This window comes from Chiloscyllium punctatum, chromosome 7, assembly GCF_047496795.1.
Source record: "Chiloscyllium punctatum isolate Juve2018m chromosome 7, sChiPun1.3, whole genome shotgun sequence".
Lineage (NCBI taxonomy): Eukaryota > Metazoa > Chordata > Chondrichthyes > Orectolobiformes > Hemiscylliidae > Chiloscyllium > Chiloscyllium punctatum.
The window spans coordinates 79,011,556-79,037,626 of NC_092745.1; the positions used below are offsets into that span (position 1 = coordinate 79,011,556).

The 26,071-nt window shown below is 40.5% G+C and overlaps 1 protein-coding gene across 1 annotated transcript in view; it reads right to left on the reverse strand.

Moving 5' to 3' along the window:
* Window positions 1–1,307: 1,307 nt before the first annotated feature.
* ankrd13c (ankyrin repeat domain 13C) overlaps window positions 1,308–26,071 on the reverse strand; it is a 99,826-nt gene continuing 75,062 nt past the window's right edge. Inside the window, exons 9-13 of the mRNA XM_072574166.1 lie at window positions 25,839–26,000; window positions 16,493–16,572; window positions 15,179–15,277; window positions 13,130–13,230; window positions 1,308–3,288 (exon numbers count right to left, since the gene is read on the reverse strand). Of these exons, the coding sequence (XP_072430267.1) occupies window positions 3,158–3,288; window positions 13,130–13,230; window positions 15,179–15,277; window positions 16,493–16,572; window positions 25,839–26,000 (573 nt within the window). The 3' untranslated portion in view covers window positions 1,308–3,157. The remainder of the gene's footprint in view (window positions 3,289–13,129; window positions 13,231–15,178; window positions 15,278–16,492; window positions 16,573–25,838; window positions 26,001–26,071) is intronic.

Below are 26,071 nucleotides of genomic sequence, written 5' to 3' on the forward strand. Positions count from 1 at the left end.
TTCCAAAATGCATTTGCCTGGATTGAACTCGATCTGTCATCTCTCTATATTTTGCTGCATTTGGACAGTCTCCTTCACTATCTGCTACTCCACCAATCTTCGTGTCATCTGCAAACTTGCTAACCAGATCACCTATACCTTTCTCCAGATCACGTGCAACTGCAGTTGTTTACACAAGTCTTTTAATTAGGGAATCTCAAATTATTTAATTGTTACAACACTAATAGTTTTAGTTAAGATTCATCAGATAATCATAGATAGATTCTGAAGTTTTGGATTCACTGATCCCTGAAAGCCTTAGAGGAAAAAAGATTTAAATAAAAACTATAAGAGCAAACCAGTTTCAGACAGTGAAGGCTACCCCCATGTCATTACAGGGACAGAGTCTGGGAAATAACAGGAAATACATTGAAATTGCTAAATGCAGCAGTACTTCCTTTGGGTTAAGGACTAACAGTTGCTGTTGTGTACACAACAGCAAGTGAATTACTGAGGCAAGCTTGAACCGAATAGGATTCTGAACCAGAGATCCAGTTCTGAAGGGATAACTCAGTGCTGCTGACCAATAGTAAGCAAATTGGGAAGGGTTTGGGGGAGGGGGGACAAATGGGGGTGGATGTTTTGTGCATTCAGTTAAAACTGTATACGTTAAGATATTCCTAAACAGTGTGCACTTTACTGTAGAGAAATGAAGTTGCACTGAAAATAAAGCTGCAATAAAAGATTACCTGACACTACTCCACAACTCAAGTCCTTACTGGGAAATAAGATCCAACACCGTCCCCCCCATCACATACCAGATCTTCACCAGGTAACACGTGAATGATCCATTTCAAGGAGCAAAACAGAGAGAGGGGTCTGCAAACTGATGCACTTGATTCCTCAAAATGATGATTTAGCTACAGATGCTGGAAATCAGAAATAAAATTAAAAACTGCTGGAAAAACTCAGGCCAGGCAGTATCAGTTGCGAGAAATTAATTCACGTTTTGGGTCAGTGACCGTTCTTCAGATGATTTTATACTGTCTTTTTCACTGATGAAGATGTCATTTACTCAAATGTCTTTCTACAGTAAGATGGCCAAGGAGGATAAATTAGAGTAAGACCAATTACAGATACAAATGAGATCAAACCACCAATACTTGTTTGCAACTACATGCAAATTACTTTGTTTAAAATCAAGGAAAAAACAACAAGCAAATCTAGTTATATTATTTTTAATGGTAAATACAAATAGGAAAATACAATTTGACTTAAATGAAAATCACAATCAAAATGAAATCATAACTGAATAATTTGAAGTCTTTCATAGTAACAAAGGTTACCAATTTTATGCTAAATTTTTCAGTTTTTATAAAATTCCTAAAAACAATGTAAAGAAAGCAAGCACAAATGCGCAGAGTTTTGAACTATATTTATTTGTACAAAGCACATTTGGTAAACAACTTAGCGCTAGTCTTTCATTATACCAATACCACAAGATATTGATACATTTATAAGATACATGTTCTTTTAAAACTAATTATCCAATTTAACACTTTCATATCATTACATCCCTATTCATTTCTTCATGCTTCCATTTTTGTTAGCTTAGAGGAAAGATTTGAATAACTTGTGAAATGTTAATTTCATACAATCTTCAAAAGGTTAAAACTTCTCACACTTAACCAGTGATGTCTAAGACTTGAAAGGAATTGCAAACCTTACAAAATCACCAGTCACAAGCAAGATGATAAATCAGTCACAAGAAAGAAGTGTCATGTGACTCTGGTTGAGAGCACGTTACTCTGTTCCACGAGTGAGGTAGCCTTCAGACAGTTCTCACTTGGATAGTCCTACTTTGACTTTAAACATGGTTATACAAGCATTAAAAAGAAGTAGGATTTTTTTTTAAGGAAAACTTATTTGTGGGATTATATACAATGCATTAATTAAATTGGAACAATTCTGTTCACCAAAATGCTGGTGCTTCAATGAACAGTATTCCAATTATTTTTGGGAGTATTATATTAGTTTCTTTTAAAAGCTTTTGTACAAAAAATACTCACTGTGTAGATTATGAATTCTGAGTGACAGTTTTGCATCAACCACAGCCTAGCTTTTTTTCTTGACACAATGAAAAAAATCTCTTTTCATATGGAAAAAGTGGGGAATCATTATTGTATTCAACAAGACTGACTAGCCATTTTTGGTCACCTGTCTTCTCGCCCAAAGAGGGAGTGAACTCAGCCATGGCTAAACAATGCAGTACTACACTACAGCCAAACAAACCTCAAAGTCTTTACTGGAAGTTCCATGCAATTCCAGTTGAAGCAATGGAATATTTCTAATATCCCAGATGAATATTACCACTTTGAAACCTTGCTTATAACTGTGTACGCACAATGTTTATACAATAATTTTTCAATTAATTTCAAAAGCCAATACTTTCCTTTTAGAATCATGTAATGCTAATTAAAACAAGATTCAACTCAACTTGAAACTGCAGAACACTAACTTTTACCATTCTGAACCACCAGAGTGTCAACATAAATGTTACATCCTGCACTCTGTAGGTTACTCTTTTGGAACCTAGCTTCTCTTTTTGCCAACACTTGTAAAACTAAATGTAGCATTAATAAAATAGTGTTTTTGTTTTAAATATTAAGACACTGAATTAGTACCCAAAAATAGGGGTACAAATAAATATCAAAATAGTAAAAGCATACCAATCCTAGAAAAAAAATTGAGGCAATTTGGCTTTTTTTAGTCTTTAATTGGTATGCATACTGATACTTTGTCTTCTCATTTAGCCAATTACTTGAAGGTGAATTACAGCAAAATGCCTTTTTTTAAGCAACCAAATTGTTTAATCATTGATATAATGTATATACACTTCCATGAAAAGGTTAAAGTTTTAAATGGATGATTTTGCAAAGAGAACATTTCAAACTGAAGGTCAGGAATTTAATAAAGGGATTTTTCCAAATCAAAGAAATGCTGTATCGTCTATTTCTGCAAGACTTCCCATTCTTCCACTTAGGAATGTTCCAGAGTTTCTCCAAATGATACCTTTGTATCACCAAAAGGAAGAACGAAATCAATTTCCTGGATGGATTAAAATCAGAGTACACAGCACCCAACATTTTCTTTAGTCCCACAATAACAAGCAGTCAAATCAAAGTTCAGGGAACCGGCTGGGGTCTTCAGTATAGTCACTCGGAATATTGAAGATAGAGTCGTTAAACCCGTCATATCGGAATTCCTGAAATGTCACAGTGGCAGTGATGGTTGGAAACACAGGTATGTCTAAAGAATAGGAAACAATATAATTAATGCAGGTCAAACATCATACACAAGGAGATGCTAATTGCTGTAAAACACTCCAGATTGGGTTTTGAGATTGTTCCTCCCTTCTAGTAGAATATTTGATTAGTATTTTGAAGGCAAATTTACTGTATCACTATATTGTATACAAATCAATCATTTTATATTAATTGATCTATAGGGAGAAGTTGAATAAGTTTTCCCTGAAGCGTCAGAGGCTGAGGGGTGTTTTTATGGAGGTTCATAAAATCATGAGGGGCATGGATATGATAAATAGACAAAGTCTTTTTCCTGGGGTGGGGGAGTCCAGAACTAGAGGGCATAGGTTTAGGGTGAGAGGGGAAAGATATGAGACACCCCTAACAGGAAACCTTTTCACATACAGGGTGGTACAGGTATGGAATGAGCTGGTATACAAATAGGAAGGGTTTGGAGGGATATGGGCCAGGTGTTGCTGGTGGGACTAGATTGGGTTGGGATATCTGGTCGGCATGGACGAGTTGGACTGAAGGGTCTGTTTCCATGCTGTACATCTCACTGACTCTATGCCTTTCAAAATTAGCATTTTATCAATGCAGAGAACAAAGTATGGATTTTTAAAAAAAGTGGATAAAAAAATTACAATAAGTTACTATTTATTGTCATACAGCACAGAAACCGATCCTGTGGCCTAATTCATCCACACTGACGAGATATCCTAATCCTAGTCCCATTTGCCAGCATTTAGCCCAAATCCCTCTAAGCCCTTCCAATCATGTATCCATTGAGGTGCCTTTTAAAATGCTGGATTGTACCTGCCTCCATCACCTCCTCTGGCAGCTCGTTCCATGGAAGCACCAACCTCTCAAGCTACCTCTTGGATTTAAATGGGACCATTCTCCTCCCAGTTAAACCTACATTCTCTTGTTTTGGATTGTCCTATCCTGGGAAAAAGACTGGCTATTCACTCTATGCCCCTCATGATTTTATAAACCTCTAAGATTTTATAAACCTCAGCCTCCAATACTTCAGGGAGAATAGCCTGTCAATTCAGCCTCTCCCTACAGCTCAAACCTGCCAACCCTGATGACACCTTCGCAAATTTTTTTCTGAACGCTTTCAAGTTCCACATCTTTCCTATTGCAGAAAGGCCAGAATTGAGCATACTAGTCCAGAAGTGGCCTAACCAATGTCCTGCACAGCTGCAACATGACGTTCCAAGTCCTATGCTCAGTGCACTGTTTGATAAAGGCAAGTGGGCAAACTCCCCCTTCAATATCCTGTCTAGCTGCCACTATAAAGGTCACCCCTCAGCCTCTGACACTCCAGGGAAAAAGCCAGAGCTTATTCGACCTCTTCCTATAGCTCAAACCCTCCAATGCTGGCAACATCCTTGTAAGAGTTGACAAGGGGAAGCCAGTTGATGCGGTATATTTGGACCTCCAGAAAGCATTTGACAAAGTCCCGCGTGAGATTAGGGGAAGTGTATGGAGATGAACAGAAAATTGGTTGGTAGAAAAGAAACAGAGTAGGAATTAATGGGTCCTTTTTAAATTGGCAGACAGTAACCAGTGGCGTGCCACAGGGATCAGTACTAGCCCCCAGCTATTCACAAAATGATTTGGATGAGGGAAAAAAAAAATGTAACATCTCAAAAGTTTGCAAATGATATGAAGTTGGGTGGGAGGGTGAACTGTGACAAAGGTGTAGAGATGTTTCAGCATGATCTGGACTGGTTGGGTGAGTGGGCAAAATCAATGGCAGATGCAGTATAATTTGGATAAATGTGAAGTTATTCATTTTGGAAGCAAAAACAAGAAGGTAGATTACTACCTGAATGGCTGTAAATCAGGAGAAGGGAGGGACTGTGCAGTAGGACCTGTGTGTCCTTGTGCACCAATTGTTGAAGGTAGGTATGTAGGTGCAGCAGGTGGTCAAGAGGAAAATAGCATGTCGGTTTTCATTGCAAGAGGTTTTGAATACAGGATCAGGGATATGTGGTTGCAGCTATACAGAGCCTTGGTAAGGCCACACCCAGAACATTAGTGTGCAGTTTTGGTCTCCTTTTCTGATGAAGGACACTCTTGCTCTCAAAAGGAGTGCAGTGAAGGTTTATCAGGCTGATTCTGGGGATGGTGGGACTGACATATGAAGAGAGATTGACGAGGTTAGGATTGTTTTCGATGGAGTTCAGACAAGTGAGGGAGGTATTATACAGACTTATAAAATTCTAACAGGACTAGACAGGTAGATGCAGGGAGGATGTTCCCAATTGTGGGGGTGTCCAGAACTAGAGGTCACAGTCTGATGATTCACAGCAGACCATTTAGGAATGAGATAAGGAGACATTTCTTCACCCAAAGAGTGATGAGCCTGTGGAATTCATTGAATGTACTCAAGAGGCAGCTAAATATAGCACTTGGAGCAAATGGGACCAGAGGTTATGGAGAAAACAGAATTAGATTATGGAGTTGGACAATCAACTACGATGGTGATGAATCGTTGAGTAGGCTTGAAGGGTTGAATGGCCTCTGCCTGCTCCCATCTATGTTTCTATGCAAATATTCTCAATGCTTTCAAGGTCAACAAATCTTTCCTATAGCACACAACTAGCTGGATAGAATGATTTTTGACTAGAGGAGGAGGACCAAAACCACAATTTTTGATTTAAAAGGCTGCTTCAGGACTGACTGGATCCTTTTCCTACCAATTCTCTAGTGTCAAACTTAGCCACCCAGGCATATTATAGGAAACAGTCCTCCTTCAAGAATGTAATTTGGATTGATAAACATTTAAGTCCCTTTAACAGAGGAGCTGACAACCTTCTGTTGCCTGAACCTCACTGCCAACCAAATTACAGGTTCCCCCAACTTTTCTTGCTCATGTTGACAGATGTTGCCAATATCCTCCCCTTTGGCATTTTTCCAACCTTCCAGTCTGCCATCACCGCCACCACCTGTCACCACAAATTACCACCTCATCTCCAATCTCAATTTTCTGTTCAAAATCCTTGAACATGCTGTTACCCTCCATTTTTCACAAATTTCATGGGTGGAATTTTCCCAATCCATGAATGATATGGGCAACAGCAAGACAGTTGGGAAAATATGATAAGGCTGGAAAAATGAGATTCAACACTGATGGGAAAATCTCACTTTTATTTTTTCCTCAATGTTTGATTGAGAAGCTGGTTACAAGTTATCAGCAAGAGGCCTTTAACCATGTAAATAGATCTTCTCAACGCATGCAACAGTTCCTGATATGAAGGTCAGAGCAGGTCCCTGGCTGCTTCAGCTCAGTGCTTGCTCCTACAAGCCTTCTGCCTGGCCAGCTGTCCCGAGCATCTCAGGGCTCATGGGCAGTGACTGCCTGCACCATACCTCCCCAGCCAGAGGGCAGCATTGGACATGCACCAGCCTCAACTTATCACCATGGCACATTTTGTACAAACTTTGAACACAGCTCTTCAATGCAGCATACTGAAATGCACTGACACCCTATCTTGAAATTGTGCTGTCAGGCCGATCGCTGTGTAGGGACAGGCACCATTCATCAGGGCATGATGCACCTCAGCTCTTCATGTTTTTTTTTAAAATGCTCTCACTTTGTGCCTACTTGAAATGCCAATAGCATCCCCTGTTGTTATCTTTTTGCTGCCTCAGAGCATACAGGCTCACAGTAGTTCAGTCTTGCCTTGTCTTTTAGTGCAGACACAAAGCCAGGCAGCTTGTCATCACTCAACAGTGATCAAAGGGGTTATATTGCTGTACAGAACTGATTTACATCAAAGTCACATCAAAGCACATGCCAGCATCTAACACAGCAACACATTTTCTATGTTTCAACCAATCAGACAATAAGGTCTCAAGGCAGTGGTCCTTGTCAAGGGAGACTGTTGCCAAAGTCCGTTAATGGCAGCACCTGATTCCACTGCAGGAAAGAGTCTACGGACAGTTGGCAGCTTGAGCTGGTCAGAGGTCCTGTAACACTAGTGTTGGAAGCAGACCACTATTAGTCCCGCAGATCCAGTGCAACCAATCTAAGGATTAGCAGCAAGTTGGTCAGGGATGTGCACAGATACTAATCAGGGTCTGGTCACTCAACAATCTGTGCTGCCTTTCTAAGGGTCATGAGTGTAGGCTATGGGTAATCCTGGGACCCTACCCCCTGAAAATCAACAGGGATGGTTATCAGGGGTGACAACTGTAGTAGAGAGATTTGGGGACATCACAGTTGTGGAGACTGGAGATGGCACGCTGGGATGCAGAGGGGATAACTAAGTATACAAAAAAAAAGGGTGGGAGATGATTGTGCATGGGGTTGGGGTTGTCCTTTGACAACTCTAGCTGTTGGAGGAGGGTGGGCTGTGCATGTGCAGCATTATGGTTAGCATATAAAATTAAGCTGCAAGGCCAGGGCTCAGGGGTTAACCTTGGGAAATCAATATACCCATAAATTAAAACATGTTGGATGGGGACATGCAGGCACTCAGAACTGGAGGAGGATAACTGAATGTAACAAAGAAATGCAGCATCCAACCATGTAGGTTATAAATCCTGGTCACAAGTAATCTTGACCATGACACTGGTCAGTATAAGTGATCACTGTCATCTCTGAGGCAGAAATAGTCACAGGTGATTTGGACTTCTAGAAGGCATTTGTTAAGATGCCGCACAAAAAGGTTAATTCACAAAGTTGGTCCCTATGGGATTATGGGTGATTTATTAGCTTGGATAGATGATTGTCTTCTGCAAGTCTGTCAGTCAGGACAATTTTTGTTTTAAACTGGAAAGCAAGATGTAACTAGTGGTGTACCTCAGGGTTTGGTCCTTGGTCCCCAGCTATTTATAATCACCATTAACAACTTGGATACAGGAATAGGAGACCCTATAACTAAATTTGCAGACAATGCAAAAATAGTTAAGATGGTAAATTGCAATGGGGAAATAAGACCCTTACAAATGGATATAGATACAATAGGAGTGTGGGCCAAAATGTGGCAGAGTTTAAATGTTGCTAAATGCAAGGACATGCATTTGGGTTAAAAAAAATGGCAAGGTGACTTATTATCTTAATGGGGAGAGAATTTGGGGCGTTCCGGAGCAGAGGGATCTCAGTGTACTCATTCATGTGTGACAAAACTAGCATGATGAGGACCGGGGGGGGGGTGGGGTACAGCAGATAATCAAGAAAGCAAATAGAAAAGTTGGCTTTTATAGCTAAAGGAATGCAATATAAAGAGGAGGAAGTATTGTTGCAACTATACAGGACATTAGGCGAGGTCTCACCGAGTATTTTGCAGAGTTTTGGTCCCCTTATTTGAGGAAAGATGTAGTGGCATTGGAGGCAGTTCAGAGTAAGTTCATTAGATTGTTCCCAGAGAGGAGGGGTTTGTCATATGAAGACAGATTGAACAGTTTAGGCCTATACTCTCTGGAATTAAGAATGAGGGGAGATCAAATAGAGGTATTCAAGATGATAAAAGGTGCGGATAAAATAAAATGTGGAGCAGATGCTTTCTCTTGTAGGGTATTCTAGGATGAGAGGTCATAGTCTTAGGATAAAGGGTAGCAAATTTAAAACAGTTGAGAGAAATTACTTCTCCCAAAGGATTGTAAATCTGTGGAATTTGTTACCCCGAAGTGTGGTGGTTGCTAGAACAGTGAGTAAATTTCAGGAAGAGTTATAGATTTTTAATTGGTAATGGCTTGAAGGGATATGGAGAGAAGGCAGGCAAGTGGGCGTGAGCAGCATATCAGCCATGATCGAATGGCGGCTCAGACTCGATGGGCTGAATGGCCTAATTCTGCTCTTATCTTATGAACTTATGATCCGAAAAGTGGCACCTACAGGCCACAACTCAAAAACAATCTAAGATCTCAGATTGCACAAGGGCATGGCGTTGAACTATAAGTATATGCTACATAATGATGACTCCCAAATGATGCAAGGTGAAAAGGACAAGATTGCAGTCGTCCCGCTGCACTTAGAATCTCATCTAATGTATGTCATAATGTGCTGCATACATCAAAACAAGGTCTCAATGTCAAAGGCCTTTGTCTGACTGGACAGAGGACAATGCTAAATGGTTATCAGAGAGGCAAATGCTGACTGCTCCCAACACTAAAGACTGTTCAGTTTCTAATATTCCCCACACAAACTCATCAGAATCACTACCAACAGATTAAGCCACGGGAGAAAGGAGGAGGAGGAACAGATGTGCCAGCAAGCCCAGGATAAGCACCAATCCTCCCTCAAAACTGCAGACTGGACACATGTTGAGTTGAAAACACCATATCATAAAGTTGACTTCAACATAAAAACCTCCTATTCCACCAATGCTCATATTATTTGCAATCAATACTAGGCATCCCATGATTATTGGCACTATATGTTAGAAGTCTGCAGCAAGTACCCCCTGGGAGGTGCCATAATGCCTATATAATCCCTGACCTCAAGTTCACCTAGACCATCTCTGACAATTCCCTCCACTTCCTGGACCTCTCAATCCCAATATCCAATGATCGACACAACATGAACATTTACTTCAATCCGAAAACTCCTGCAGCTACCTGGACTACTGCACCTCCTATTCCTGTAAAAAACACTATCCCTTACTGCCAATTCCGCACTTCTGCTGTATCTGCTCCCAGAAGGAGCATTCCACTCCAGGACATCCCAGATGGCCTCCTATTTCAAGGACTGCAGTTTCCCCTACCACATGTCAATACTGCCCCCTCCAGCAAATCTCCATTTCTTGCACCTCTACCCTTGAACCCCAACCTTCTAACTGCAATAAAGAATGGAACCCACCCCCGGTCCTCATTCTACCCCACCAATCTCTGCATACAGCATATCATCCTCTGCCATCTACAGTCAGACCCCAGAGAGGTATTTCCCTCCCAACCTCTATTAACATTCTGCAGAGACCATTCCATCTGCGACTCCCTCATTAGGTTCACACCCAACCCCCCACCAAACCACTGTCTGCTCCCAGCATCTTCCCTTGCACTGTAACAGGGGTAAAACCTGCACCCACATATTTCACCCCCCCCTCACTTTCATCCAAGGCCTCAAAGGATCCTTCCACATCTGGTAGAGATTTTCCTGCACATCCAAGTACCTCATCTACTGTGTCCGATGCTCTCTATGTGGTCTCCTCTACATTGGGGAGGCAGGACACCAATTTGGAAAATGTTTCAGAGAACATCTGTAACACACACCAAAACAACCCCACCGCTTGGTGGCTGGTCATTTCAATTTCCCCTTCTACTCTGCCAAGGGCAAGCAAGTCCTGGGCTTCTCCATCACCAAATCCAAGCCACCGGATGCCTGGGGGAAAAATGCTGCATCTTCCACCTTGGAACCCTCCAACCACATGGCATCAATGTTGATTTCATCAGTTTCCTCATCTCCCCTCCCCCCAATCTCACCCTAGATCCAACCTTCCAACTCGACATTGCCCTCAAATTGTCCTATCTTCCTCCCCACTCCACCCTATCACCATCTTCAGCCATCTGCTTCTACCTATCGCCTTCCCAGCTACCTTTCCTCCAGCCCCTCCACATTCCTGATTGAGAGCTTATGCCCAAAACATCGATTCTCCTGCTCCTCAGATGCTGCCTGACCTGCTGTCTTTTCCTGCACAATTTTTGACGCTGATCTCCAGCATCTGCAGTCCTCACATTCTCCATAATACCTACATACTTGAGAACTTTCATCTTCCTGCTTCTGTTCAAGTGCCAGAAGCCTACTAAGTATGGTTAATGGAGACATAGCTATCTACTGCAACTATGGTCAAAGCATACATACAATACAGTCCATCACAGAAAATAAGCATGCTGAAGATTAAGTGCCAATGCTTGGATTGATGCAAGCAAGGTGGTGGTGATGGCCTTAACAGTACATTTCAGGCAGTGTGCTGCATAATCTTTGAATGCTGTATATTGGAGGTGATGGATGTTGAGGAGTTGGGAAAGCAGCTGGATGGGTACATGAAGTGCAAGAGTTGAGAGGGATATGGGCCAAGTGCTGGCAAATGGGATTGGATTTGTTTAGGATATCTGGTTGACATGGACTAGTTGGACCAAAGGGTCTGTTTCTGTACTATATATCCCTATGACGGTGAGGATATTGTGCAGGAGGAGCGTCATTTTCAACACAGTGTTGGGTGCAACAAGCCAGATAGAATCTGGTGTCAGCTAAGTCCTAACAGGTGCATGGTTGGTGAAGTGTTCATTTATTGCCTGTATATTAGTAATTCCTCTAAAGCCCATTTATTCCCAAAAACAAACATGCCTTTTTGTTTCTTCACTTTTGCTGTTGTTTAACACAAGTTAATGCTTTCAACTATATAAAGCCTTTCCAGCAGGTGATGCTCCCACATTGAATAATACCAAGCTCTTATGCTACGCTGGGCATTAAGGAAATGCTGCTCTTCCCATCAACAGAGTCTAACATAGGAAAGGAGATGCATCCATGCCAAGGACCATTCTAGTGAAATTCCTCTGAACTGTTTCCAATTAAGCATCATTTATAAATAAGGGAATCAAAACTACCCACAGTATTCTAGACTCATTAGCACCTTGTGGTCTCACCAGCACCTTGTACAGTTGCAGTAAACCTTCCCTACTCTTTTACTCCAATCCCCTTGAAACAAGGGCCAACATTCCAGTAGGCCTCTTGATTATCTGCTGCACCTGTGTAATAATTTTCTGTGCTTTGTGCACAAGACCCTCCAATCCCTTTGTTCTGCACCTTTCAGCAGCTTTTCTCAATTTAAAGAACTGTTTTGTTCTTCCTTCTAAAACGAACAACTTCATATTTTCCCACATTATACCCCATTTGTCAATTTTTTGCCAACCTTGGTTAAGTGTACTGTATCCCCCTTGTAAATGTGGATACAGTTCAGTAGTCCTCCTGTACTGCAGGGGATATGTTCCAAGACCTACCACAGAAGCCCAAAACCATGGATAGGAGTGAACCCATTTATTTAAATAGGAAATTTACCTTCCTGGCAGCCCCCCGGTCCTGAAAGATTCCCCTATAATATGTTTGGGTTGTGGTAAACCATGGGTAACAGGCCGCAGAAAAAGATCCCATAGATTTGAGGGGGGTGGGCGGGGTCACCCTGGACATTTGTTTCCTTCCTCCAAATCATTAATGCATATTGTAAATAGTGGTGTTCCCAGCAACCCCACTGGCTACAAGTCACAAACTTCAAAAATAACCCCATACATCCCCACCCATTAGCCAATTCTCTACCCACACTAATATACTACGTCCAATGCTATGAGCACCTATTATAAAATTTAACCTTTTGTAAAAGTATCTTGTTGATGCTAGAGATTATTTTCAATGAGCCTGTTCACACCTTCCTTTATTACATCTTATCAACATATGGTCCACTTCAGTTCACTGCACAAAGCATGTTATTTTGCAGTGGTAAATATACAAAATAAGGATTCCTTCTTACAATTCCTGAGATGTTTGACAAAAGTAAAAAAGTGAAATTCAGGGTCAAGTAATGTTTAAGAGTGACTGCTGAAACATGATCAGATTTTGAATTCCCTCAAGACATCCTTTGTATAAAAGGGTCTCCACTACAATTCTAATCAATTCATGGATCACAGTAGCAGAAAATTAGTAATGTCAGGGTTAATATCTAAATGTATAATTTCAAAGAAACTTGCCATTACGTGGCAGTGTCTGACACTACAGCAATATTAAATAGATGTAGCAACTCAAACTCCATATAGCATTGTGGACCATTAGAAGCAGAGTTCTATTCCACTACAACTGAGAAGCACACGGTTTTCCACTTCACCATTATCTTATTAATTACCTAGTTTAACAGGAAATCCTGGTGGAAGCTTCATCTGAACAAATTCTCTGAGTTTATTAAAGTGCTTGAAGGGTGCTACGACCTCTAAAACATTCAGTAACCTATTAGTAAGGGAACACAGAAAAATAAAATGTTAGAAAGCCAGAATAAACTGTCACAATTAGTCAAGAAAATATAAAAACTTTTCAATTGATTGCTTGTGATTGTTGCACTAGGTTTAATATTAGCGCAATAACACTTGTAATTTAAATCAAAGAATGAGGCCCTACTCATTGAGAAAAACTGATTAGATCTTCATTTCAGTTCAAATACAACTGTTACGCACAGCACCTTTTAATATAATAAAGCACTTCAAAGTACACTTCATAAGAATGTACCACTAGACGATGTAAGAAAGATGTAGGTTTGCTTGCAGAGCTGGAAGGTTACTTTTCAGACGTTTTGTCACCATACTAAATAACATCAGTGAGCCTCAGGATGAAGCTCTGGTGGCATGGTCTGTGGCGATGTCACTGCCTGCTGTGATGTCATTTCCTGTTCTTTTTTCCTCAAGGACTGGTACGTGTGGTCCAAGTCAATATGTTTGTTGGTAGAGCGCTGGCTGGAATGCCATGCTTCTAAACATTCTTGTGCATGTCTGTTTGGCTTGTCCTGGAATGGATGTGTTGTCCTTCCTCATCTGTATGTAAGGATACTAGTGAGAGTGGGTCATGTCTTTTTGTGGCCAGTTGATGTTCAAGTATTCTGGTGGCTAGTTTTCTGCCCGCTTGTCCAATGTAGTGTTTGTTACAGTTCTTACAAAGTTCATTTACAAAATATTTTGCAAGAACTGTAACACACACAACATTGGACAAACGGGCAGAAAACTAGTCACCAGGCTACATGAACATCAACAAATCACAAAAAGACATGACCCAATCTCACTAGCATCCTTATATACAGATGAGGAACGACACCACTTTGACTGAGACAACACATCCATTCTAGGACAAGGGAAACAGAGACACGCACGATAATGCCTAGAAGCATGGCATTCCAACAGGAACTCTAAATGAATAATCCCATTTACCAGCCCTTGAGAGAGAGAGAAAAAAAAAGAACAGGAAATGACATCACCACAGACAGAGACATTGCCGACCCAAGGAAACCTAAACAAATAGAAAGCAGGCAATGCCACCAATGCTTCATCTGGAGACTAACTAATGTTAGATAGTATGGTGATGAGACGTCTGAAAATGAACCTTCCAGCTCAGCCAGGAAACCTACATCCAAACCTCAACCTGAGCTACAAATCTTCTCAAAACTCACTGGGTGATATTGAGCCACAAAGAATTGCTAGTTCAGATATCAAAACTTGGTCAAAGTAGTAGGTTTTTAAAAGGAGTGCCTCAAAAGGTAAGTGACTAACAGAAGTATATGAAGGGAATTTCAGAACTTGGGCCTTAACAACTAAAATGTGCAGACAGGAAGTGGTAGGACTGATTAAATTCTATCCTCTTGAAGTTTCCCGAATTTGATGAAAGTTATCCTGGAGCCAATAATGCAAGGGCGAGTGAAGGAAGAGGAGAAGCCATGGAGACTTTGGAAAACAAGGACAAGAATTTTAAAACTAAGACTTTGCCTGGCCAGGAATCAAATGCAGATTAATGTATAGGAGAAAAAGTTGAAAGACATCTGGTGCCAGTGAATACAGTGCAGTAGCAGGAACAGAAGCCATGATCAGTGACTTTCTTGGCATAAACAAACTGAGGTTTTATAATAAAAATATTTCTATATTAGGAGAGGGTAAGCAAAGATATTTTTAAAATATCTTTAGATATCAATTATGCAAGTTAACTTCCCTTTCATTAGAAGATAACATTTCAAACAAATAATTCAATTTGAACACTGAGGAAAACTAATAAGCAAAACTGACTGACTGGAGTTTGCATCAAATGCTAACCTACCTTTTACCATTTAGGATTCAGTTTGTACACCAAAAGAATTGGGTGTTGTGTATTTGCAGCACATCTACAAGAAAATGATGGTATGTCATACAAAGCTACTTACGAGTCAATGCCCAGAGGAAACTCCTGGCTCATGGCAATCGTGGCTTTGAATGTTTTTTTGCTCTCTTTGCAGACCAATTCTCTTCCTAGATGAGGAGCCCTAAAATGGAAATGTGGAGTTAGATTAGTGAACAGGTGAAATAATTGCATACACGATGTAGAAGAGGAAGTAAGATTTATTATATACAAAAAAAAGCATTCACATTAATCAAGACAATTAGTACAGCAAACCAAGGAATGCTCCCCATCACACACAATTTAATATCAAAGAGCCACTGAGCAATATTTTGAAAATAAGTCAGTTTTCCAAGCCATTCAACATAAATGCATCCCAAAATAGCGAAGTGATTAAGCAAAAAATCCCTTGATTTAGAAACCATGGGAAAATATCCTCCCTAAAAATAAAATGCATACTTAAGATTTAAGGTGCATTTCTATTGCCATTAACACCACTATAGAGTAGTTACCAGTTTCCATAATAATTCTAAAGTTACAATTCAACATTCGACCATAGACCAGACCAACCTCTGGGAGACATTGACCAGAGGTCTCACTTATCTTGCACAAGGAAGTGTAATCCCAACACACTATCAAAACAGGTTTCACAGTTCTGAATTTTTTAGACTTTGTAGAAACTTGGTAGAACTAATTGGAATGTACTTAAAATGTTGCAAATTGGAACAATTTCCGGCCAATCTCAAACAGCCACTGCACGGGGAATTCTGCGACAAAAATTCTATTAAAGTTTTATGATGGCTAGATTTCTGAGACACAAATTGTGGAGGGGTAGGATGACATTTGTGGTTGTGTCACAGCTGTATAAAAGGGAATCAAGTCAAGTCAGGTCAGGTTTGGGGGGGGATAAGTCAGAGAGACATTTGGTGGCAAAGTCAGTTCAGGAACAGTTCGAGTATCAATGAGAATGTAATGGAGGAGACAATTTGTAGAACTGCCAAAGGTCTGCTACATTTTTGTTCTACTTCCAGAACAGTTATCCAAAAAAGGCACATCTGTAGATCCAAAGTCTGAGTAAGCCCAAAGTTCAAACTTTCTAGGCAATTCCTGCATCATCATCATCATGCCCCAACACAGATTAGACATCTGGTCTGCAACTATCTTGCAGACCAGAAGATCTGTGCCAGTAGTTTAGCATATTAATATGTTTTACTTATCCCATACACATACCAAATAAGAGGAAAACAAAACTATCCAGAAACTCAATGTGAAAGCTAGTGTGAATAGGATAAAAAAAGTCTACTTCAAATACTTTCTAATAAAACAAATAATAGTTTGCTAGTAATGCCACAATACTTACTTTCCAGACTCTGCTGAAATGTACTCCTCCCATGTTATTGTGTTAGCAGGTGGGGCACTGAGTGACTGTCTACGAACAGGCTGTTTAAAAACAAAATTTCAACATTTCAAAACTTGAAAGTAACCTTACACAGCAACTTCACATATACTAGATTCATACAAATCTCAGATTCCAGTCCCTGAAAGTTTGGAGCTTCTGAGGTTTCCTGAATAATGATATTTTAGTTTGCCAGCATAAACCGACAATGCTGTATTTCTTTGATGCTGGTTCATGTGAATGTTCTTCTTTGGTCCGCTGGACAAAGCAAGAAATCAGAGATGCCACCTCATTTTGACTGTTACACTAAAGATGTCTCCGACTAAAAATACATAGTGTAGAAGCGATGTCAATGCAATTCCAGAGTACCTATGCTATCGACAGCACGGCTTAAGTTTGTTGCCAATCTATAACCATCCCTTAAATACTTATTCCATCCACAGGTTTAAGAAAGCTACTCTTCTCCTTTTATACATGTATACAATTTTTCTTTCAGCAAACCAAACTTTTTTTTAAAATTCCCTAGTGTTTAACAGTTAACAAAATCTAGGAGAATTAAGGAGGTCAAAACTGTGGCATGCAATCTGAGGCAGCAGCAACAGCTGACTAGTTTGGACTGGTTTTTGAACAGGTGATAGGCTCGTTAAATGTTAGGATGTTACTGGGAAAAAAAAGCACTCGTGACATGGTCACTCAAAATATCACATCCATAAGTGATCAGTCGAGCCCTGAAGCAGGCAATAAAAAGGAAGAAAGAAAGAAGAAAAAGTGAGTGCAAAACAATTCTGGATGCAGTACCTTGCAATGCAGATTATTAAAAAGCTAACTGGCTGAATAGCTTAGAAGCATACAGAAATAAGTCTGCATAAACAATTCAAAAACAATATTTTCCTTTTCTCAAAGCAACAGTTATAAATTTCACCTCCATCGACAAAACACTAGCCAAAGAAACAATAGCCAACCTGCTGGACAGACATAACAGACAACAGGACGTTGAACCTATCAACAAAGACGGCATACTTAAACTACTGGACTTGTGCCTCACAACACACTTCACATTCAATAACCAAATATACGAACAAATCAACGGAACACCCATGGGCTCACCGATCTCTGGACTCAGCAGAAGCAGTAATGCAAAGGTTAGAACAAACAGTCTTACCACAACTTCAACCCAAACTCTGGATCAGATATGTGGATGACACCTTTGTAATAATTAAAAACACAGAAATAGAGAACACACACCCGATCATCAACGCCACACTCAGGAATCCTATTCACTAGAGAGGAAGAAAAGGACAACCAACTCCCATTCCTAGACGCGATGGTACAGAGAACACCGAACGGAGAATTCACCACAAAGGTTTACAGGAAAGCCACACACACAGACCAAGTCCTAAACTATGAAAGCAACCACCCCAACACACACACAAACGAAGTTGCATCAGGACACTATTCAAAAGGGCCACAACACACTGCAGCACACCAGAACTACAAAAGGAGGAAGAGGAACACCTATACAAAGTATTCGCCAAAAACTGATACCCTCACAATTTCATCAACAGATGCCTAAGGGAGAGACAACGGAACGAGGACATGCCGCAACCCAAAGGACTAGCCACACTACCATACATTAGGAGCATTCCTGAACTGACAGCCAGACTACTGCGACCACTAGAACTCATATCAGCACACAAACCAGCAGCCACGCTCAGACAACAACTCACCAGAACGAAGGACCCGATACCAAACATGAGCAAAACTAATGTAGTGTACAAAATCCCATGCAAGGACTGCACAAAACACTACATCGGACAAACAGGAAGACAGTTAACAATCCGTATACACGAACACCAACTAGCCACGAAACGACACGACCAGCTATCCTTAGTAGCCACACACAGACGACAAGCAACATGAATTCGACTGGGACAACACTACTATTATAGGACAAGCCAAACAGAGAACAGCCAGGGAATTCCTAGAGGCATGGTACTCATCCACAGACTCCATCAACAAACACATCAACCTGGACCCAATATACCAGCCACTACAGCGGACAGCTCAAACTGACAACCGGAAGCGGCAGAGACAAGCCACTATAAACGCCGGAGGAAACAGCACAGAAGTGCTTCACAGGAGGCTCCCAAGCACGGAGGATGTCACCTAGACAGGGGACGAAACGTTTGCAAGACAAATTCCCAGCTCGGCGAACAGAACCACAACAGTTATAAATTTATTGCTTTAATATACTCAGTTTTTGCTTTGAATTTGTTAGAATGTAAAAATAGCTTCAAAATTAAAAAGGTAATTATTCCCCAAATCCAAAAGCAATATTTTCTGTACTTGTATAATGAGGCTTCATATCAAGTAATAAAATGCCTTCCAGTTCTTGTTCAAGGCCACTTGGTGACAGCAAATAATTATTTTGGCTTTAGCAGAACAAAGAGGATAAAGCACATTTGATAAATCAATATCTTGGAAAGGGGCATCAAACTGCAATGGTTTCTAGCTTTTGCACTTAAGTGCGCAGAATTACAACATGACAAGTTAACATAAGAAATTTGCATTATATTTGTGGGCATAAAGGAATTTGTAGAAAAAAATCCAAAAGAAACCATAATACATCAGTTGATACTCCCCCATGGTGTTTTCACGGTGAGTCAGAGGATTTGCTATTTCATTGCTATAGGTATGTCATTTAGAGAATACTTGTGGTGAACAAGTCAACATTAGAAATTAATCATTAACTTATGTATAAGTAGTTAGATAACTAGGATGCTTTTGTTGCAGAAACACTTGAAATTTGAACAATGAAAGGACTCCATTAGAATTTGAAAAGAAAAACGTTATGGCAATGGATGACATTCAACCAGCCAGTCATGTTAATGTTGACTCTCGGTAGGAGCCGCTCCTCCCCATTCTCCTTGCAACAGTGCACGCTTTTTCCAGATACAATCCAATTCCTTAATGAAAGCCTTGATTGAATCCACCTCTATTAGGACCTGAAAAGCACTGTCCAAGACTGACCAAGTACTCACTCAAAAATGTTGAGTGAATTTTTGTTGTTTCTTAGGCCTAATCACACTATTTTTTGACCAGATTGGCAAGGTTAGATCTCATGGAATACAGGGAGAACTAGCCATTTGGATACAGAACTGGCTCAAAGGTAGAAGACAGAGGATGGTGGTGGAGGGTTGTTTTTCAGACTGGAGGCCAGAGACTAGTGGAGTGCCACAAAGATCGGTGCTGGGTCCTCTACTTTTTGTCATTTACATAAATGATTTGGATGAGAGCATAAGAGGTACAGTTAGTACGTTTGCAGATGACACCAAAATTGGAGGTGTAGTGGACAGCGAAGAGGGTTACCTCAGATCACAACAGGATCTGGATCAGATGGGCCAATGGACAGAGAAGTGACAGATGAAGTTTAATTCAGATAAATGTGAGGTGCTGCATTTTGGCAAAGCAAATCTTAGCAGGACTTGTACACTTAATGGTAAGCTCCTAGGTCAGAGTACGGAGTACAGGAGTTGGGAGGTCATGTTGCAGCTGTACAGGACATTGGTTAGGCCACTGTTGGAATATTGCGTGCAATTCTGGTCTCCTTTCAATCGGAAAGATGTTGTGAAACTTGAAAGGGTTCAGAAAAGATTTACAAGGGTGTTGCCAGGGTTGGAAGATTTGAACTATAGGGAGAGGCTGAACAGACTGGGGCTGTCTTCCCTGGAGTGTCAGAGGCTGAGGGGTGACCGTATTGAGGTTTACAAAATTTTAAAGGGGCATGGATAGGATAAATAGACAAAGTCTTTTCCCTGGGGCCGGGGAGTCCAGAACTAGAGAGCATAGGTTTAAGGTGAGAGGGGAAAGATATAAGAGAGACTAGAGGGGTAACTTTTTCACGCAGAGGGTGGTACGTGTATGGAGTGAGCTGCCAGAGGATGTGGTGGAGGCTGGTACAATTGCAACATTTAAGAGGCATTTGGATGGGTATATGAATCGGAGGGGTTTGGAGGGATATGGGCCGGATGCTGGCAGATGGGACTTGGGTTGGGATCTCTGGTCGGCATGGACAGGTTGGACCGAAGAGTCAGTCATAATGACAGCATGGAAACAAACTCTATTTACTCAGCCTAGACTCTGAATTTGAATACCTCTTAAAATCTCCTCTCCACCATCTTGTCTCCAAGAAGAGTACCAAGTTCTCAAAATCTTTTTACATAACTGAAGTTGATCGACATTTTATTGCATCTTTACTGTAATCCCTAAAAAGTGTAGCATCCTGAATTGCATGCAATTATCCAGCTGAGGCCAATCAGTATTCTATATACACATAACATTCTTGCTTTTATACACTTTGCCCCAATTAATTAAAAAAACTTATTAATTGCACTCTCAGCTTGGCTGGTCACTCTCAAATGATTTATATACAAATGCCCTGCCTTAGTTTCTCTCTTCCTGCAACCCTTTGAAAAGTGTATCCCTTTGATTTTGGCTGTCTGCATTACTTGCATCAAAATGAATCACTTCACACATCTCTGCATTAAATTTCATCTATCACTTGTCTGCCCAAACACCAAATCTCCTGCATTCTTTTGAAAGTCTAAATGAGCCTCTTTTCAGTCCACAATGCATCCCAACTATCTCAAATTTTGAAACTGTGCCCTGTATTCAAAGGTCGAGGTCATTCAAGAAAAGTAGGGATCCTAACAACGATCACTACATGCTTCTAGGACACCAATGAGTACAGGGTCAACCTACTTTATTGCTCTCATAAACCTTTTATGGACTGTAGCACTCGTTGCAGTCCATTAAGATTAGGAAACAAAACTATTCACAGCATCCCAGGTGCCTTGAATGTTTTAGCTAGATTTCTTTTTTATATTTCATTCCCTTTGAAATAAACAGTCAAACATTCCATTCTGCCTTTTATTACCTGAACATTTTTTATAAAACTAGCATTAAAAAGAAATTCAGTACAAGGACTCCCAAATCCTTCTGTGGTGTAGTTTTCTGCAGTCTTTCTTCATTCGCTTATTCAGATCCTCTATTGTTCCTGCTAAAAGAACATTGCCTCACATTTTCTTTCATACATTTAATTGGCTTAGAGTTTGTCCACTCTAGACTCAAGAAGCACTTGTTTAGTGACAATAAGCTCAGAGCTATTCAGTGTGGGTTCCACCAAGGGTGCTCAGCTCCGGATATCACGTAGGTTGGACCAGTTAAAGGTAGTTTCCTTCCCAAATGGACAGTGAATCAGATGGGTTTTTCCAACCATCAATGGATTCATGGTCATTGTTAGACTCTTAGTTCCAGATCTTTAAATTCAAACTCCACCGTGGCAGGATTTGAACCTAGGTCCCAGAATATTAGAGTCGGTTCTGTGATAAGGTGTTTCTTTAATGCAAATAAAGAATTTAAACAGTTATTTGAACAACACAAACTTTCCTTGTGTGTTTGGGCTATAATGCGATTCTGGTTCCATTAGTTTAAATAGCGTAGCTATCGCACAATTTTCTCAGACGCAAGATCACACAAGAACGGAACTATTGCATTATGAGAACAGGTTGTACCTGGATCTTTTTTTGGGGATCAACAGTCCAGCAAAAATACCACTAGGCCATCACTTCCTCAAAACTATAACATTTATAACGGGAGTTGGTTTGTAATTGTTTTACTAGGTCTTAGCATGTCTTGCCCAGAGATGTTCAAGATTTCTGTAAAGATCTGCAGTTTGGCTGCCAGTTGTTGGAGGTGTGGGTATGTTCACTAAGCTGGGAAGTTGATTAGCAAACGTTTCGCGCCACCCCCCCCCCCTCATCTAGTTGAAATCTTCAATGCTTTGGAGCCTTTTGTGAAATTATTGTATTGCAACAGTTTTAACAATTTATAGCTATGAATTGATATGGTCTTGAAAAACTCTAAAATCTAATTTTGGAAGAACAGTCAAATTTAATAAATGGATTTCAAATTAGAAGAAATAAATAAGGATTTTAAAGCAAGCTCCTCTGAAAACTGGTAAGCATCTGAAATAAATAAACCACAAAATTGGGCTGCACATGAATTTGCAACGACAGAATTTGGTAGGCCAAAGTCAGTCATTTAACTGAGGAGTTAAAATGGTATTGTATACTTTTGCAGCTTTTGTCTCCTTACATTGATTTGCATATGTTGGCCATAGTCTTCATAATTATCCTTCCTTTCAAACAAAACATTATATTTATTTCATATTACATTGCCAACATTCATCATGTCTCCAATACTCCAACACGCAGTACTTTAGATAATCAACTGTCTTATTAGTAACCTTTTTTCCTCCCCATTCACTCAAATATTGAATGTCTTACAAATCACTTGGTGTCAGTTTCCATGGCAACTGTGAACTTTTACATGCATGCTATAGTCTAGCGCTTTCAACTGAAATGCTAGGGGCTCCAATATTCTTTCCATCGTGCAGCTTGTCAGGAATTAATTTCTGTCATTAGGGGGTTGGAAAGATTTATAGGTGGATAACCTGACAGCTGTGTGAGAACACACGTTCCTTGGCCATTAAGTTCTGGTTTAAACTCCGATCTGAAGCTTTGGATTTCTGACCTCATCATGTGGTCTACAATAAGACACTCCTCGCCCTCTACAACCCTCAACCAAAATTAGAGACTCCCTGATTAACCCAACAAGCCTGACCTGCTTTGCATTCCAGGGCAGCTACCACTGGCAAGAAGAGGCCACAATTCCCTTCTGTACAGTTATAACTCTCAACCTTTCAGTTAGAGAGTCAGAGATATACATCACGGAAACAGACCCTTTGGTCCAACCTGTCCATGCCGACCAGATATCCAAAATTAATCTAGTCCCATTTCACTCTAAATCCTTACATAAGGATTAGGAGCAGGAGTTGGCCATCTGGCCCTTCAAGCCTGCTCTGCCATTCAATAAGATCTTTTTGTGGCCTCAGCTCCACTTACCTGCCCTTTCACCATAACCCTTAATTGCTTTAAAGGCTCAGAAAAATTGATATTAACTTTAAAAACATTTATGAAATTCAAAGTCTATGAGAAGATTTGTAGCTCGGGTGCTCGTTGTTGTGGTTCTGTTCGCCGAGCTGGGAATTTGTCTAGGTGACATCCTCAGTACTTGGGAGCCTCCTGTGAAGCGCTTCTGTGATCTTTCCTCCAGCATTTGTAGTGGTTTTAATCTGCTGCTTCCAGTTGTCAGTTCCAGCTGTCCGCTGCAGTGGTCGGTATATTGTGAACAGAGAACAGCCAGGAAATTCCTAGAGGCGTGGCACTCATCCACAGATTCTATCAACAAACACCGACCCGGACCCAATATATCGACCACTGCAACGGACAGCTGGAACTGACAATCGGAAACGGCAGAGACACAGAACGTTCCAAAACTGCCCTACCAACGTCCTCTACAGCCACAACATGATCTCTAAATCCTGTACTCAGTGCTCAGGCCAATAAAGGAAAGCATACCAAACACCTCCTTCATCCTATCTACCTACCTACTTCACTTTCAAGATACTATGAATTTCTTGGTGGCTAGATCGCCATCATGCATGGAAACCCTGATGCCAAGCAGTTAACTTCATAATGGCCACTGAATTGAAGCAAAGCTTCCATAAATCATGAGGGGCATGGGTAAGGTGAATGGCAGGGGTCTTTGCACTAAGGCGATGGGGATCTTATAAATAGGCCCCCTGGTCTTAAAGTTTGAGGAGAAATATTTAAAGATGGAGGGTTTTTGAAAATAAAAACACCAAAAGTGGGTTGTGTGGAATGCCAGAGGAAGTGGTGGATACAGGTACAGATATAATGCTCAAGACATTTGGATAAGTACATGAAGAGGAAGAGGTTTGGGGGGTTATGGGCAGAGTGCAGGCAGGTGGAACTAGTTCAGTTTTGGATTATGGTCAACATGGACTGATTGGACCAAAGCATCGGTTTTAAAGCTGTATGATTTTATAATTATAGTTATGATAGGATACATCCAGATTTAATAATACAATAAAAGTCTCAGAAGATTTGATGGGAAAATATTTTCGTTCAACAGCTTATACCTTTAATATGGGTCTCCTTTGTGGTGTACTAAGCCAAAACTGCAGATTTTAGCCTGCCCAGAAACCTCTTGAAATGAGACTTCCCAAGTCTTAGAAATGCTAGTGGAGGTTCGGATAGGATGCATAGTTGATAAATGTGGAGCTGGAAGAAGCACAGCAGGTCAAGCAGAAGAGCAGGAGAGGCAACGGTTTGGGCAGGATCCTTCATCAGGACTGGAGATGGGTAAGCAGACTGAAAAATAGGTTGGGGGGGTGGGGCTGGGGAAAAGTAGATGAGATGGCAATAGGTGGCTGCAGGTGGGAAATGAATGCTTCAGGGCAGAGGTGACCAGGAGGAAGCAGTGGGAGAGTCACCCACAGATCTTTGCCAAGGGAGTAGGAAAACTTCAAGGTGGGCATCCTTGGCAGAGGCTAACCATTCAGGAAGGCCTTGAGCACAATGGATACTATCCCTGCTACTGTGCTAGAAGATATAACTTCAAGTCCACTCCAGGACCGAATGACAGTGGATCATGCATGGATAACATTATCAAACAGATGGATTATGAAGGCAAAAATCCATCCAGCATGCCTAGGACAGTCAGCAAGAACAGGTGAGCTACCCGATCACCTATAATTTTATATGTGGTATTGCACCATAACGTGGTCTCTGGCTTCAGGCAGGAAGCAGCAGCTATAGATAACAGATGTAATGGACAAATTCTGATGTGATGTGTAGATCCAAGTCCTGACCATACAAATGATAATGTTTCCTGCATATACATTGTGCAAGGTGGGGGTGGATGAGAGACTAAGGGGGAGTTTGAAACAGTTTTCATTGTAGTGTTATATGCCAACTATTTACCTGTAGTTAAGAGTTTAATTACTTTTAATAAAAAGCAATTCTTAAAATACAGAAAGTAGAGTAGGTTTCTATCTTGGGCTAAAAATCAGGTAAATCTGGGAATTTTACCCAGCTCAACTTTTGTAACAATGCCAGAAACAACAGGATTTGATTTCCAGTGTGCTATTCTAGCAAGCATGACAATATAATTTGTGTTCAGTCTCTCCAACTAGCCATTCATTAAAGAGTTCAGCATCCATCTAACAATAAATGCTGAAGTTTGACTCTAGAATAAAAAAAAATTAAATTTCAGTAATATTCAAGTAGCATGTTACTTAAAACTTTATTTGTTCTCAAACTTAAAAACAAATTTGATCTTCTTTTAATCTCATTTAAAACACAGTACTCAAAATAAGATTTACCTCAAAATTTTGTTCCATCAAGTTTCCTCCTTTGCTCAGACTTTCCATTATAGCCTTATTTCTCAGGATATCCTCTTCACTGAGGTGCTCACGTCGCTTTCTGGATTCCAGAACAAGGCCATTTACAGAGTAAAAATCTGCTAAGAAGTTCCCAACTCGTTCCTTTAAAAATTTGTTATTCTCAAAGTTAGGCAATTTTATTAATTGCGCAGCATCACGCTTAAGTAGAAACA